General features: G+C 42.9%; 2 protein-coding genes across 9 annotated transcripts in view; both read right to left on the bottom strand.

Moving 5' to 3' along the window:
• LOC311492880 (uncharacterized protein) overlaps window positions 1-16,666 on the bottom strand; it is a gene marked incomplete at its 5' end in the record, with an annotated part of 263,852 nt that overhangs the window by 138,580 nt on the left and 108,606 nt on the right. The gene's annotated exons all lie outside the window — the stretch shown is intronic.
• LOC311488912 (myelin-oligodendrocyte glycoprotein-like) lies at window positions 2,831-16,564 on the bottom strand. 8 transcript variants are annotated; one of them, XM_084545781.1, is made up of 15 exons: window positions 16,414-16,564; window positions 15,645-16,325; window positions 15,432-15,543; window positions 15,117-15,238; window positions 12,125-12,258; window positions 10,121-10,595; window positions 8,987-9,214; window positions 8,556-8,711; window positions 8,101-8,467; window positions 7,787-7,995; window positions 7,575-7,685; window positions 7,260-7,381; window positions 5,512-6,011; window positions 4,120-4,452; window positions 2,831-3,865 (listed from the first exon to the last, which is right to left on the bottom strand). In XM_084545781.1, the coding sequence occupies exons 13-15, from the start codon at window positions 5,576-5,578 to the stop codon at window positions 3,672-3,674; spliced, it is 594 nt and encodes a 197-aa protein (XP_084401907.1). In that variant the 5' UTR covers window positions 5,579-6,011; window positions 7,260-7,381; window positions 7,575-7,685; window positions 7,787-7,995; window positions 8,101-8,467; window positions 8,556-8,711; window positions 8,987-9,214; window positions 10,121-10,595; window positions 12,125-12,258; window positions 15,117-15,238; window positions 15,432-15,543; window positions 15,645-16,325; window positions 16,414-16,564; the 3' UTR covers window positions 2,831-3,671. The 8 variants fall into 8 exon arrangements, with proteins under 8 accessions (XP_084401907.1, XP_084401901.1, XP_084401905.1 ...); XM_084545775.1 differs by having other exon boundaries at window positions 7,787-8,467; window positions 10,121-10,249; window positions 10,517-10,595; XM_084545779.1 differs by having other exon boundaries at window positions 7,787-8,467; window positions 15,645-15,853; window positions 15,959-16,325.

The raw sequence follows: 16,666 nt of genomic DNA, 5'->3' as shown, positions 1-16,666 counted from the left end.
TATTTCTAGGGGTGCTGGGACAAAGTTTAGGGCTTGAGCACCCCTATAATGTTATGATTGTTGCTAGGCATCTGACCTGTTTTATTTCTGCTGTTGTTGTACAGCACCTTGTAACTTGTTTTGGAAAGGTGCTATATAAATAAAGTTATTATTATTATTATTATTATTATTATTATTATTAATCCTCGCCTTCAGCGCGACCGGCTGCTTGGGCCGTGGGGGACGCATTGCTCCGCCAGAAGCCCTTCCTGGATGCGCTTGCTTGTTCCTTTCGCAGGGCGATTGATGCGCAGCATGGCTCGTTAAGCCCAAATTATGCTTCCGCGTTGACACAGCGCGAGGGGGCGTACGGACCCATTACGTCCTTGCGGACCCCCGTACGTCCTACGCAAGGGCCAGACGTGCACCTCCCAAAAATCCTCTATGCGTGTTGAGTCGACGCAACAGCAACGCAGCAGCAACGCAGCTGGCTGTGATTGGTCCGCTAACTACATCTTGAGACCGCTTTTCCGGTTTCCACTCATAAACAGCGCCTTTTTTAAAAAGAGCTCCAACGCCAGTCTCTCTGTCTGGCGTTCACTGTGACTACGACAAAAGCCGGAAGGTAAATAACTATACGAGGCGAGATACGTCACAAGAGTCTCGGTCGGTCGGTCACAAAAAATCATAGCGCCCTCTACCGGTGTGGAATTGAATTGCATTTCGACACGTAAACCCCACGCAGAACCATCATGGTCTCACGACTGTGTCCAAGCAACTGCGTGGCCATTGCGTGACCATTGCGTGATCACTACGCGGAAGCATAATCCAGGCCTTATCCCTCCGTCTCTCTGGGGCGTTAACGTAGCTTGCAGAGTGAGGCCCTGGTAAATCGTTGGCCCGTATCCAGCCACCGTGCCCTGGATCTGCGCTGCTGTTTTGGCTCCGTTTAATTTGTGGATGCTTCTGGCTCGCTGTCGTGAATTCAGTTCGTGTGATATTTCAATGACCATGTCTGCCCTGAGTTAACGTGACCAAAAGTTATTGGAGCCACCTTTGGCTTGGTCTGCCTGACTCCTCAGTGTATTGCCACAGTCATAATAAGGCTGATTTGGTTAAAGGGCATTCCACTGTTTTAATTAATTTCATGTGGTTGATGTAATTGATTATTTTGCATTATTTAGTGTTTTTGTTGTATTTTTGTGTTAATTCATTTGTTCTTCTCCACACCAGTCCTGTACAGCACTTCTCGGCATGTTTTTAATTTGTTTCTTGTTTGTTGGTTAGGTGCGGTGGCCCAGAGGCGGCAGTCCAGTCCTTGGTGATGTTTCCCTTCACTATCTCCTTTTTTTGTTGTGATGTGTGAGTGCAGTGTCACAGGTGTTTTAAGTAAAGGACCATTCTACTTTTGATTTATCCCTGCCGCCTGGTAAGCCCCAGCCCTCTCCTTTGACTTTTACTCCTGCCTGGTGCTAATTTTATCTGATTATTAGTATTATTGTGGGTAACTGGTGTGTGGGAACTTTAGTTTATTTTGTTTAATAAAGTATTTTCTTAATTTGAAACCATCTCTTGCCCCTGTGGTATTGGTGAACCTGTGTGTCCTAATGAAGTAAATAATTAAAAGTTAGAAGTTTAGGATTTCCTGCGGGCGGAACTACCGCAGGTGGCGTTGTCGCAACACTCATCTCCTTGCCCACGCCACACATGCTCAATCAGATTCAGGTCAGGTGATTGACTTGGCCATTGCATAACATTTCACTTCTTCGCCATAAAAAACGTGATTGCTTTCGCAGTATGCTTCGGGTCATTGTCCATCTGCACTGTGAAGTGCCGGCTCTGAAGCATTTGGTGTTTTCTTCACCAGGGAAAGAATTCTTCGGTCATCCACCACAGTTGTTTTCCGTGGTCTTCCGGGTCTTTTGGTGTTGGTGAGCTCACCGGTGCGTTCTTTCTTTGTAAGAATGTTCCAAACAGTTGATTTGGCCACACCTAATGTTTCTGCTATCTCTCTGATGGGTTTGTTTTGATTGTTCATCCTAATGATGGCTTGCTTCACTGATAGTGACAGCGCTTTGGATCTCATATTGAGAGTTGACAGCAACAGATTCCAAATGCAAATAGCACACTTGAAATGAACTCTAGACCTTTTATCTGCTCCTTGTAAACGGGATAATGAGGGAATAACACACACCTGGCCATGGAACAGCTGAGCAGTTGATTGTCCCATTACTTTTTGTCCCTTAAAAAGTGGGAGGCACATATACAAACTGTTGTAATTCCTACACCGTTCACCTGATGTGGATGTAAATACCCTCAAATTAAAGCTGAAAGTCTGCAGTTAAAGCACATCTTGTTCAATCCATTGTGGTGCTGTATAGAGCCAAAAAGATTAGAATTGTGTCGATGTCCCAATATTTATGGCCCTGACTGTAAATGTGAGAAACTGTTCTCTGTGATGAACTTTAATAAAAGCAAGTACAGGACCAGGCTTACAGATGCTCATCTAGAGGTTGTACTGTTTTAACAGTATTTTAACTGTAACCTCCATAAGAGTAAATATGGCTCAGCTATGTGAGCAGAAGTCCTGCCAGGTATCTGGTAAGAAATAAAACACAAATAGACGAAGGAATGAATCGTCTGTTGAGTAAAATGTTAAAATAAGTTATTTAAGGGGAAAAAAAGAACTGCACTAACTGTTAAAATGTTAGTGCAGTAAAGCTAGAGTTCTTTTTGTGTTCTTTAATGTGAAGACGGTATGAACAGAAGTGCTGTCAGTCAGTTCATGAAAGGCTTCCATTAGTTACTGAAGAATGAGAGAAAAAACATGTGCACTCACTGTTAATGGAATAGTTCTGTATCATTATCATACAATATTTGAAAATAGGCCACGTTTTCTGTAATATTTGTGCTTTCATTTTGATGCTTGAACACTGAAGTGGCCCCCCACTGAGATGACAGAACCAGCAGTGGCCCCCAGATCATTTGAGTTTGAGACCCCTCCTCTACAGGCAGGGAGGGAGCTTAACCACACACAGACACATGACTCACTTTCATAACACTGCTGTATTACTGTTTAACAGAAACATACCACAAGCACCAGACTTCATTACCCATCAACTTCCATGATTGTCTCCTTCTTCCTTTTATAAAGGTAAAATGCATGAAACAAAAACAATACTCTGCCCCCTAGTGGCGAGAATGAATACATTAACAAAGAGAAATGTAAGCAGGACATTAATGATGTAGCATCTATAAGAACACAGAAATCCATACATGCAGCATATCAACATGATCCTTCACACTGTTTCTATTGGTTTCTATTAACCACCAGTAATCATCATCCATTGTGTCTTTGTTGTGTAAATACTCAGTAACAGCTGATCTCTACCTGAGGATCAGTTTGATGAGGAAATGTTCATTTAGTAACAGTCACATTAGAACGAGACTAAGGTTGAAACAAATACACTGACACTGTGATGGTGATGATGATGATGATGATGAGGACAGACTTGAGCTTCCACTGAGTCCTTCCTCTGTGGATACAGTCCTGCTGTTTGCTGAGTGTTGGAGGTCAGCTGCTACAGTGGGTTGCTCATGTCTGCTGGATGTCCAGTATTGTTAACTCCTGTCTGTCCTCAAGAAACAGCAGCAGGACACTCAGAGTTCAGCTGGACACTGATCTGAGACATTTAAAGCTGCTGAGGATCAGCTGATTGTTCAGGAGGAGGACGGTATCGATGTCTATATCTTCTGTAGATCAGAAAACCAGCAACAGAACCAAGAAGAACACCAGCAACTATCAGACCAACTATCAGACCAACAGATCCATCTTTGTCTCCTCCCTGCTTGTCTCCTCCGTCCTCCTGGTGTCCATCTGTGTGACCTGCAGACAGAAGCAACAGAATCAGGTGTGAGGTGTGAGGTGGCTGATGAGTGAAGAACAAACTGCTGTCAGACATTATCTACTGCACTCTGATCACATCACTCAGACCAGCTGTTTTCTAGAAAGTCTCATCAACAACATCTTTCTAAAAGTCAAACATCTGATCTGAGATCTTTCTCTCTCACATCAACAACCAGGAAGCAGCTTCAACTCTGATCAGAGACAAAGACACAAACTCAACTCTACTCACTCACCTGAATCTACTTCCAGTCTGATGATGCTCCTCTTCTGGTTTATTTTATTCTGGATGACACTACACTCGTATGTTCCACTGTCCTCTATCTTCACATTCTTCAGAATCAGAGACACGTCTCCATCCTTCATCTGTCTGTCCTGTAGATCCACTCGGTTCTTATAAGATGGATGCTGGTTCTCTGGATCAGACTGATCATCACGATATAAAAAAACATATTCTTCTTTCTTCAGGTCAGTTCTTCTCCACTGTACAACTCTGACAGGATGATTGTTCAGAGCTTTACATGGTAGAGAGACAGTCTGTCCAGGTTCAGCTGTGATGATTGTCTGTCCTGAAGGAAACAAGACAGAGCAGAATGTTTGATGGTGATTCAGTTAATCAGACTTTTGAATAAACCACTTTCAATAAATCAGTTCAATAGAGAAGGCTTCAGAATGTTTGCTGAGAGGAGGATGAACAAATGAACAAACTAAATGAATAGAACCAAGAGAAATCATGAGCTGGTAGATTCAAGTAAAACAATAAGTTGATGGAAGAAGATCCAACAAGGATTGATGATGCAGCAAACACATGGAGCTGCTCTGTCCTCTGACCTCCATCATCAGACTGACTTCCTCTGAGGAACTGAGACAGGATCACTGACTCCAATCAGCTGGGCATCCTCAGCTAGTATCACTACTACTTATACTACAGTACTTGTCTGCACACAACATATAGAGACACAGATACAGGCTCTGGTCAGTGACCATCCACTTTTCTAACCTGGTACCATTATCCTACACCATGGAGAACCATGCTGTGATTGTCTGGGCTACCCTCCTGTTGTCTTCCAGGCTCAGCTGGACCTGGTTATATTTAGTACTGCTACAGGTCACAACACACACACATTCTCTCTGTTCTTCAAAGAAGGAGTTTTTCTAGTTCTACTTGTTTGTTCTCTTCTTTATGAACAATGACATCAGTCAGTTTAGACCTGAGGGTCCTGACTAATGTCTGACATGTACCAGTCAGTGGTTCTCCCTAATAACTCATCATTTCATGTAGATGAGGCTGATTTTCATAAATACAGGAGTAAAAGAAGTTTCACACTTGGTCATGACTTGGAATGAAGTTGTCTAAAACTATGTAACACAGAATGATGGGATCATTTTACACATGATGTTTTCTAAGCAGTTAGAACAGACGGTGAGCAGTAAACAGGAAGACAAGACGAAGGATCAACTAAAGAGCATTAGAGGAAATAACAGAGAGGAAGTTGATGTAGTAAATGATGACTACTAATGTTGGAGCTGCTGTAGAACATGTGGTTGATCAGATCTTCTAGATCCAGTCAGACTCTACGTTGTCTCCTGAACATGTCAGAGCTAAAGACGCTTTGGTTTCAACTCACCAGCAGAGACAGACAGGACGACGCTCAGTAAAGTCATGCAGAGACACGCAGATGTTCCAGCAGCCATCTTGTCTTCTTCTTCCTCCTCTGTTTACCTGACTTCAATCTATCAACCTGACTAGATCACATTCAGTGGAAGGTTGAAATAAACCTGAAATAAAACTGAAATAAAGCTCAAAGTCTCTGACGGTGACGACTCGTCTGTCTTTCAGCCGCTAGCGCTCTATAAACCAGGAAGGTGGAGCGATGGAGGGATGGGCGATAACCAAACCATAAAGAACTGAGCAACTACAAACAGAAAGTAAAGAGACTAAATATTTCACATTTCTATATTGATGAATAAACGCCTAGCTTCCTACAGTGTTGGAGTTTCCTTCATACGTTGCTGCATCATGTTCCAGGTCAGCGTCGCCAACTCCTCAGTAAGGACAGTGGCTATTGGCTGTCCTAAAAGACGCTAGATGACGTAATTTGCCATTTGGATGTAATTGTGATGGACGCTGTAAGAGTAAAAAAAGAAAAAACCTAAATATGTTTAGAACTACAAATGAACATTCTTCTGCTGGTTCTTGGTTGTTTTTTCATTTTTTATTTTTTGCCTAGCCACACAAAACTAACTTTGTCCTGTATTATTAACGCTCCTCCTTTATCCGGCTTGGTATTGGCTGTGTGACTCAAAAGAAACGGTTTTAACAATCTAAATGGATTATTATTTTATTACTTATTTTAGTGTGACAGTGAAGAAACATTTACATTTACACCCCCTTCTGTAGACCAGGGCGCGATCAGCGGCAGCTTTGCGCATGCGCCATTCATTTGCAGTCTGGACGCTGAGTGGCGTGGGTCTCCCTCTCTGCTCTGACTGCTGCAGCGGGGGCTACTGTGAGACTGACCGCCTGTGAGTGCTTTGGGACAGGGGAGGGGCTCACGGCAGCACCCGCTGCTTGTTGAGGACAATAACTGAACCGATATGTGCTTTCACATCAGAGTCTCCAAGAACCAGAAAAAGTCGCTAGACTTGTCGCTAGTCGCTTTTGACAAAAAAAAGTCGCCAAGAGGATTTGAAAGTCGCTGGATTTAGCGACAAAGTCACCAAGTTGGCAACACTGTTCCAGGTTTCTGTCACATGACGTCTCTAGCCGAAATCAAACATGTCCAGACAAACAGCACCGACTAGTCTTCAGAGGAGAGTGCGCATGCGTCTGTTGTGCTGCAGCCTTTCTACTAAATCACGTGACTTCGGAGGAACTGAGGACATTAGTTCCAGCTGATAGCGACTATACACCAGTTAGCACCTGATAAAAGTCAGACTGGATATATTTGTCTTGTTCTGGTGGTTTATTTGCTGACAGGAAAGGTAGCGCTCAGGTTCATTGTTATGGTCTAGATCAGACACATGAGAGACATCTACACTGACCAGCTCCAACAGAAAGCCAATCACATCTCCACGGACCAAATCCTGGATGTAGACTGTTCACTACACTGCCTTCAGAGATCCAGAGTCATCAGATCCAGAACTAATAGATTAAAAACCAGCTTCTGCCTAAGAGCTGCTGTCATGACCTGGCTAAGCTATGGCAGAACATAAAGGTTAACCGATTTATTTAAAAATCAACCCATAAGAATTACTGAGGTTTGAGTGTGAGTATCAGTGTGTCTGTTGATGTGTGCATGATAGTGTATGTGTATTGTTAAAAGGTGCTAACGTAAAGCAAACAGGCCAAAGCCAACAGAACAAAAACACATACCAGAGGAATCCAGGTCAAAGATCAGAGGGAGACTGAGGATCAGGAGTGCCAGGTCTTATAAGCTCAGGGAGACTGGCCAGGAGCTCCCAATTTCCCAAATTAAGACCCGCCCACTAAGGTACCTGGAGAGACAGACAAACAATAAGACAAGGGGAAAACACAAAACAGGCCCTAGTAGCAGGTGGATGTCACATTGCCAAACTGTATTTCATTGGTTTTCACCAGACAATAACAATAAACCTTCTTATTCTTCATACAGCACTGTCAGACAGGGTTGATGAATCGTACAGGTACAAACATACTTTCTCTTTTTACCTCAGACTAGCAGCTCCACTCAGTAGCTCCGTTGGGCCTGACCACTGTGTGGCCTATTCTGTGGGACACTGTTTGGCGGTGACCCCTTCTGGTTCATTTCAGTCATGGCAACTGATGATGAAAAAAGGAATGTGGATTGTGAGGACTGTTGCTTCCAAGAGGGATGGAAGACTGTTGCCGTGCATAAAGAATTCAATGTAAAGAGACTTTACCTTTTGATCATGCAACCAGTGGTAAAGATGATTCATTTCATTCTATCTAGAGCCATAAACCAGCATCAGATTCAGCAGGTCCTGTTCAACATCCAGACTGAATCCAGAGATGTCGTCTCTGTGCTGGAGCCCAGTATCGTACATTTCCAGCACCACGTGAGATTGTTGTGGAAACTTAAGCCTTCATCTTCCTTCAGTACCAGTGGTGGCTGGTGATTAAACATTGTGGGGGTACAAAACAATAAACACTACTTGAACATAAATGTTGCTGTCCTTTCCTTCAATGATTCTCTGATTGAAGTCGTCTCACGTACAAGTCTCTTTTCCATGGACAGCATGGCCAATGCATCCAGCCTCTCCTGGGTCATGGTGTTTCTGAGAAAAGTTTTTACTCTTTTCAAGGTTGAGAAGCACCTCTCAGCTTCTGCTGTGGTCAGGGGAGTGGTGATGATGATCTTTAAAAGAGTGAAGACTTCTTCTAGATTGTTCTCCATAAGGAGCTGGAATAGGTCCACAGCACCAAAACAGGCTCATCCAGCACTGGGTATGCCTTGAAGGTGTTACACAGTGCATCTACAGGAGATGACCTGTGACGTTCCTCAAACATGTGCCCCTGCAACAAGGTGACACAGATAAGGTGGTCTGTGAAGGAGAAGCACTCCCTGGTGTGTCCCAGAATATCTAGAGAAAACATTTTATAGGTTGTAAAGAACTGAAAATGATCTTTTGTTGAATTTGTAGCATTGGGAGGTCATATTTATTTATTTACCTTTAATATGTCTCTGTTGCTTGTTCTCAGTAATGTGGCATCTGGATGAGGAAACTAGTCGTCAACATCCCCCCATGAAGAAGTCACTAGCTGACAGTTTGACTTTCAAACACATTGACATTTGTAAATGTTTGTGTCCAACAGTGAAGTCCTGACCTGCAGCCAGATCATCAAGCAGTCGTTAGCTCTGAGCTCACCTTCAGTCTGTTTGATTCTTTCTTTCTTGATGTGATTTTACATTTACAGCAGTGATTAGAAACAGTCCACGTGAACAGAACATCAGACTCTGCTTCTGGACGTGTCCCTCACAGACAAACTAAGAACTAATCAAAGTTGAAACAGGTCATCACTGACTTTCTTTAAAGAGACAGACGTGAGAGAAATGATGTCAGACTGAAGTGAGAATCAGATCCAGGAAGAAGATATCTTACCGTGAACGAGGATCACAAACACCACCAACGTCTTCATCTTCCTGTCAAACTAAGGCTCACAGCAGCTGATCATCTACTGACTCTCTGACAACACTTCTCTGCAGCCACGTTTGTGAAGACAGTGTCAGCTTTCCTCTGACAGGTGAAGAGAGGGAGGGGCCAGGTGTGTCTCTCTCTACATTCAGCTTCACTCTGATAAAGACGTTCAGTTTCCTCATACTTTCACACCTGTTGATAGAAAAGTTAACATGTTCTCTGATTCTTATATGACAATATTCACTTAACCACAGAGACGTCTACACCCACTTATGAGTCACGTGCACAGGAGTATAAATATAGATGTCACTGACAGATGGACAGAGCTCACTGTGTTATAGGCTAGGCTAATGTCATTGTGTCCTCTCCTTGCTGCAAGAAAAAGATCCTTAAGGCAACCTCGTCTGGAGTCTGTCTCGTCTCTTCTCTCTAGTGTTGGTAATCTTGAAGATTCATCTGTTCATCCAGTTTGTGTCAGGTGCAGCAGTCTGACTCTGAAAGTAAACTAAACTAAATCTAAGGGTTTATTTTCACTGTCTCTTAGAAGAAGTAAGTAAAAGAGTAAAAGAAGTTTCAGACTTGGTCATGACTTGGAATGAAGTTGTCTAAAACTATGTAACACAGAATGATGGGATCATTTTACACATTATGTTTTAGAAGCAGTTAGAACAGACGGTGAGCAGTAAACAGGAAGACAAGACGAAGGATCAACTAAAGAGCATTAGAGGAAACTAGAAAATTCCCGCGGAAATTTTTGAAGTGCCGAGTGGGCTGTTGCCGGGGTTCTGTATTGAAAAAGCACACCTCAAATAGCCACAAATGTTAGCAATTAGCATGTCTTTACATGCAGTCAAGCATTAGCCGCTAATGTTAGCAATTAGCATGTCTTTACTACCATGAGCAGCTGGCACGCTGGATGCTCTTGGTAGTAAAGCATTAGCCACTAATGTTAGCAATTAGCATGTCTTTACTAAGTAGCATGTCTTTACTACCATGAGCAGCAGCTATAACAAAAAGCACAACTCAAATAGTCATTTAAGGCCTGGTTCCTACTGACAGGATGGGTGTGAGTTTGATGTCATGCAGGGTACAACAAACCAAACAGGATGAGGAGGATGCAGTAGGTCTGGCTGAGAGACAGAGAGACACTGATAAGGGTCGTCCTTTATGCTTCGCCTTCTACAAACTGAAGGACAGGTACAGGCAGCAGACCCCTCCCAGCTCCACCTGAAAGCCAGCATCAAATAAGGAAGAGAGCGAGACGGATCGTCACACCCCCACCTTTAAGAGGGGTGTCCTCACTAGGATCCCCAGACAAAGAACAGCAAATCGTGATAATTGATCGTTAATCATAATAATTTTAACAATAAAACTCATTACTCCTGCCTGAGCAATAGTTTAACAGTTCACGGCACAGTCTTACAGTTAGAAAAACATCAATATTAAACTTAACACATCCAGGCTGTAACAAGGAATCAGCGATGAAGTGAAGACCTTCAAATTGTCCTGTGAGTCCAGCTCTTCGTCTCATGTTGGACGTCACTGCAGTCTGTCTGGATCAGCTGGAGGAATACTATATGCAGACAAATAGACCTGTCAAATAATGTTATGTAACATACTGAATATAACTCTTATGAGTGTCCAACAGCTCATTATTTATTTAATTAAAAACATCATATATTAAATTACTCCAATTATATATATATACTGTCATTAATGTTGTTGCAAGCCATAAATGTTTCCTACTTTATGTGGTGGAATAATATATTTTTCAGTTTGACACAGTTTAATTTAAAAATATCTTCCCTTTAAATTGTAAAACGTCAACATTATTACTGTGATAAGCTCCCGCGAGCAACGCGGCGAATTAGCCGGCGGCTAACCCCACTAGCCTCCGCATTAGCTCACGGCTAACCACCGCGGCTAATTCGTGTTTAACTCCCGCGGGTCTGCGGTTAAATCCCGGTTAGCTAGCGGTTAGCTAGCGGTTAGCTCGAGGCTAACTCCGCGGTTGAGTCCGCGGCGTTAAGGTAGCGGCTAGCTAGCTCCGTTAGCTCCGCTAGCTCGCTAACATACATGAGCTATGGTGGACGGCTAGTCGTTAGCGTCTGTTAGCAGTTTAGCTATTCACTGACCTAATAAGATGAAGGAAACGGGTCAGGGATGTTGTGTCAGGAGTTTCAGCAAAGCAGCCAGATATAATTTGTGTTTAAAATAAAGAAAAAAGGTCAAACATGACTGAGAAGTTGTCATTCAGTCAATGAGAAGAGCAATAGCTAAGAGGCCCAGCAGCTGTGTGAAAGAACCAAGGGAGACAGGGATGGTTTGGGGGGTTTTAATGTTTTGGCAGATCCTGTTTTCCACTGGGAGCTTAAATAGTGGCTAGCGCTGACGCGCTAGCTGCTCTGCTTTCTCTGTCTGTCATTTTACACACGCAGATTCAAATTAAGTGCTAAGAACTACTAAAATGGCTGCCTAATGTTAGCATTAGGTTAATGCATGTCTTTAATTTTTAGTGGCAAGAAATTAGTGGCTAGCTATTCGCTAACATGCTAATGGTGCCACTAATGCTACCACCAATTTCTACCACTAAAAATTAGCATTAGCCGCTAATGGTAACAATTAACATGACGCGCTAGCCACTAATTTTAACATTGGTTTAGTGTTAGCATGTCTTTTAAGCCACTAAAAATTAAATACATGCTAATTGCTAACATGCTAATTGCTAATATGCTATTCGCTAACATGCTAATGCTGCCACTAATGCTACCACCAATTTCTTGCCACTAAAAAGTAGCATTAGCCGCTAATGGTAACAATTAACATGACGCGCTAGCCACTAATTTTAACATTGGTTTAGTGTTAGCATGTCTTTTAAGCCACTAAAAATTAAATACATGCTAATTGCTAACATGCTAATTGCTAATATGCTATTCGCTAACATGCTAATGCTGCCACTAATGCTACCACCAATTTCTTGCCACTAAAAAGTAGCATTAGCCGCTAATGTTAGCAATTAACATGACGCGCTAGCCAATGACAGACAGACACCTGTCATTGTTCAACTTAGGTGCCAAAAGCCAAAATGGCTGCCCCACATACCAGTTACTTATGTCAGTTGGAAGTTTCCCGCCTCTTTCTGTGGAGACCCTCCTCTTCCGCTGCGTGTGAGCGTGTGTATGCCCGTTGGGGCCTTGTTGTCACGGTTACCAGTTTGAATTTCAGTTAGAAGATGGCTAGAGGGAGAGAAAATGCTGAAACAAACCTCCTCGAACAGGAAGGCCTTGTGGCCAAACCGTGTTTCCAATCATTGAACCGACTTCACTTTGGGCATCTTGAGTCTTTCCTGAACGTCTAGATATGCAGTTTGTGGGTAAAATGAAGAAATGTGAGCTATAAAGAGCGATTCAAAGAAAGGATTGCTTCTGCTTTGCTCCAGAAATTTAACATGGCAGTCTATGAAGCTGTGGATGGGTGTTGCTGGCGCATCTTTGCGTCTCACGCCAAAACTATAAGACTTTACAGCTTTAGCAGACGAATTTGAGCGAGAAGACAAATTTTCCTACGTTTCTATGTATAAATTATGTCTGAGGTGTGAAATTTGTGGCCACGGGAGCAGTTTCTGTTTTATTTTTTGCCTATTTTCTTCTCTCCTCCTCACTCTACCTGCCACTCTAGCACCAACATTCCGCGCAATACACACCCATTATAAACCCTGAAATTTGAGTAAAAACCTACACAACTCTGAGGCTTCATAGTTTAAAAACTGTAAAAGTTGTCGATAAGTGATGTGAATCGCTGAAGAGAAGGCAAGAGTACCTACGTTTTAAAATTTAAATGGAGTCTCTCGGTGAAAGTATGCCAGAGCAGTTCATTGTTGAAAATGTCTGTTGATTTTTTTTTTTTTCGGGCTTCTCCATTCATTTCAATGGGAAATTTCTCGCGGTTTTTCGCGAATAAATTCGCGAAAAACTCGTCAATCCCTTATAAAAGTAATAGCACGGGATTCGGGATCAAAACACACGTTTTGATATATCATGTGTTGGGGTCCTCTCGCCGGTTCGGGCCGCATTAATCGGCGAAAAAGGGCGGAAAATGAATAAGTAAAAATAAAACTGCAAAGAAACACGCAGAAGATCAATAGTGGCCTCGTGTCATAGGCACTGGGCACTAATAATAACAGAGAGGAAGCTGATGTAGTAAAATGATGACTACTAATGTTGGAGCTGCTGTAGAACATGTGGTTGATCAGATCTTCTAGATCCAGTCAGACTCTACGTTGTCTCCTGAACATGTCAGAGCTAAAGACGCTTTGGTTTCAACTCACCAGCAGAGACAGACAGGACGACGCTCAGTAAAGTCATGCAGAGACACGCAGATGTTCCAGCAGCCATCTTGTCTTCTTCTTCCTCCTCTGTTTCCCTGACTTCAATCTATCAACCTGACTAGATCACATTCAGTGGAAGGTTGAGATAAAACTGAAATAAAACTGAAATAAAGCTCAAAGTCTCTGACGGTGACGACTCGTCTGTCTTTCAGCCGCTAGCGCTCTATAAACCAGGAAGGTGGAGCGATGGAGGGATGGGCGATAACCAAACCATAAAGAACTGAGCAACTACAAACAGAAAGTAAATAGACTAAATATTTCACATTTCTATATTGATGAATAAACGCCTAGCTTCCTACAGTGTTGGAGTTTCCTTCATACGTTGCTGTTGTGGTTGTTGCATCATGTTCCAGGTCAGCGTCGCCAGCTCCTCAGTAAGGAAAGTGGCTATTGGCTGTCCTAAAAGACGCTAGATGACGTAATTTGCATAATTTGTCATTTGGATGTAATTGTGATGGACGCTGTAAGAGTAAAAAAAAAAACTAAATATGTTTAGAACTACAAATGAACATTCTTCTGCTGGTTCTTGGTTGTTTTTTCATTTTTTAGTTTTTGCCTAGCCACACAAAACTAACTTTGTCCTGTATTATTAACGCTCCTCCTTTATCCGGCTTGGTATTGGCTGTGTGACTCAAAAGAAACGGTTTTAACAATCTAAATGGATTATTATTTTATTACTTATTTTAGTGTGACAGTGAAGAATTACATTTACATTTACACCCCCTTCTGTAGACCAGGGCGCGATCAGCGGCAGCTTTGCGCATGCGCCATTCATTTGCAGTCTGGACGCTGAGTGGCGTGGGTCTCCCTCTCTGCTCTGACTGCTGCAGCGGGGGCTACTGTGAGACTGACCGCCTGTGAGTGCTTTGGGACAGGGGAGGGGCTCACGGCAGCACCCGCTGCTTGTTGAGGACAATAACTGAACCGATATGTGCTTTCACATCAGAGTCTCCAAGAACCAGAAAAAGTCGCTAGACTTGTCGCTAGTCGCTTTTGACAAAAAAAAGTCGCCAAGAGGATTTGAAAGTCGCTGGATTTAGCGACAAAGTCACCAAGTTGGCAACACTGTTCCAGGTTTCTGTCACATGACGTCTCTAGCCGAAATCAAACATGTCCAGACAAACAGCACCGACTAGTCTTCAGAGGAGAGTGCGCATGCGTCTGTTGTGCTGCAGCCTTTCTACTAAATCACGTGACTTCGGAGGAACTGAGGACATTAGTTCCAGCTGATAGCGACTATACACCAGTTAGCACCTGATAAAAGTCAGACTGGATATATTTGTCTTGTTCTGGTGGTTTATTTGCTGACAGGAAAGGTAGCGCTCAGGTTCATTGTTATGGTCTAGATCAGACACATGAGAGACATCTACACTGACCAGCTCCAACAGAAAGCCAATCACATCTCCACGGACCAAATCCTGGATGTAGACTGTTCACTACACTGCCTTCAGAGATCCAGAGTCATCAGATCCAGAACTAATAGATTAAAAACCAGCTTCTGCCTAAGAGCTGCTGTCATGACCTGGCTAAGCTATGTCAGAACACAAAGGTTAACCGATTTATTTAAAAATCAACCCATAAGAATTACTGAGGTTTGAGTGTGAGTATCAGTGTGTCTGTTGATGTGTGCATGATAGTGTATGTGTATTGTTAAAAGGTGCTAACGTAAAGCAAACAGGCCAAAGCCAACAGAACAAAAACACATACCAGAGGAATCCAGGTCAAAGATCAGAGGGAGACTGAGGATCAGGAGTGCCAGGTCTTATAAGCTCAGGGAGACTGGCCAGGAGCTCCCAATTTCCCAAATTAAGACCCGCCCACTAAGGTACCTGCAGAAACAGACAAATGACAAGACAAGGGGAAAACACAAAACAGGCCCTAGTAGCAGGTGGATGTCACATTGCCAAACTGTATTTCATTGGTTTTCACCAGACAATAACAATAAACCTTCTTATTCTTCATACAGCACTGTCAGACAGGGTTGATGAATCGTACAGGTACAAACATACTTTCTCTTTTTACCTCAGACTAGCAGCTCCACTCAGTAGCTCCGTTGGGCCTGACCACTGTGTGGCCTATTCTGTGGAACACTGTTTTGGCGGTGACCCCTTCTGGTTCATTTCAGTCATGGCAACTGATGATGAAAAAAGGAATGTGGATTGTGAGGACTGTTGCTTCCAAGAGGGATAGAAGACTGTTGCCGTGCATAAAGAATTCAATGTAAAGAGACTTTACCTTTTGATCATGCAACCAGTGGTAAAGATGATTCATTTCATTCTATCTAGAGCCATAAACCAGCATCAGATTCAGCAGGTCCTGTTCAACATCCAGACTGAATCCAGAGATGTTGTCTCTGTGCTGGAGCCCAGTATCGTACATTTCCAGCACCACGTGAGATTGTTGTGGAAACTTAAGCCTTCATCTTCCTTCAGTACCAGTGGTGGCTGGTGATTAAACATTGTGGGGGTACAAAACAATAAACACTACTTGAACATAAATGTTGCTGTCCTTTCCTTCAATGATTCTCTGATTGAAGTCGTCTCACGTACAAGTCTCTTTTCCATGGACAGCATGGCCAATGCATCCAGCCTCTCCTGGGTCATGGTGTTTCTGAGAAAAGTTTTTACTCTTTTCAAGGTTGAGAAGCACCTCTCAGCTTCTGCTGTGGTCAGGGGAGTGGTGATGATGATCTTTAAAAGAGTGAAGACTTCTTCTAGATTGTTCTCCATAAGGAGCTGGAATAGGCCCACAGCACCAAAACAGGCTCATCCAGCACTGGGTATGCCTTGAAGGTGTTACACAGTGCATCTACAGGAGATGACCTGTGACGTTCCTCAAACATGTGCCCCTGCAACAAGGTGACACAGATAAGGTGGTCTGTGAAGGAGAAGCACTCCCTGGTGTGTCCCAGAATATCTAGAGAAAACATTTTATAGGTTGTAAAGAACTGAAAATGATCTTTTGTTGAATTTGTAGCATTGGGAGGTCATATTTATTTATTTACCTTTAATATGTCTCTGTTGCTTGTTCTCAGTAATGTGGCATCTGGATGAGGAAACTAGTCGTCAACATCCCCCCATGAAGAAGTCACTAGCTGACAGTTTGACTTTCAAACACATTGACATTTGTAAATGTTTGTGTCCAACAGTGAAGTCCTGACCTGCAGCCAGATCATCAAGCAGTCGTTAGCTCTGAGCTCACCTTCAATCTGTTTGATTCTTTCTTTCTTGATGTGATTTTACATTTACAGCAGTGAT

This window comes from Chelon labrosus (assembly GCF_963514085.1).
Source record: "Chelon labrosus genome assembly, chromosome: 1".
Lineage (NCBI taxonomy): Eukaryota > Metazoa > Chordata > Actinopteri > Mugiliformes > Mugilidae > Chelon > Chelon labrosus.
Note: the sequence above shows the minus strand (reverse complement) of the source record. Positions and strands in the feature narration are given on the sequence as shown.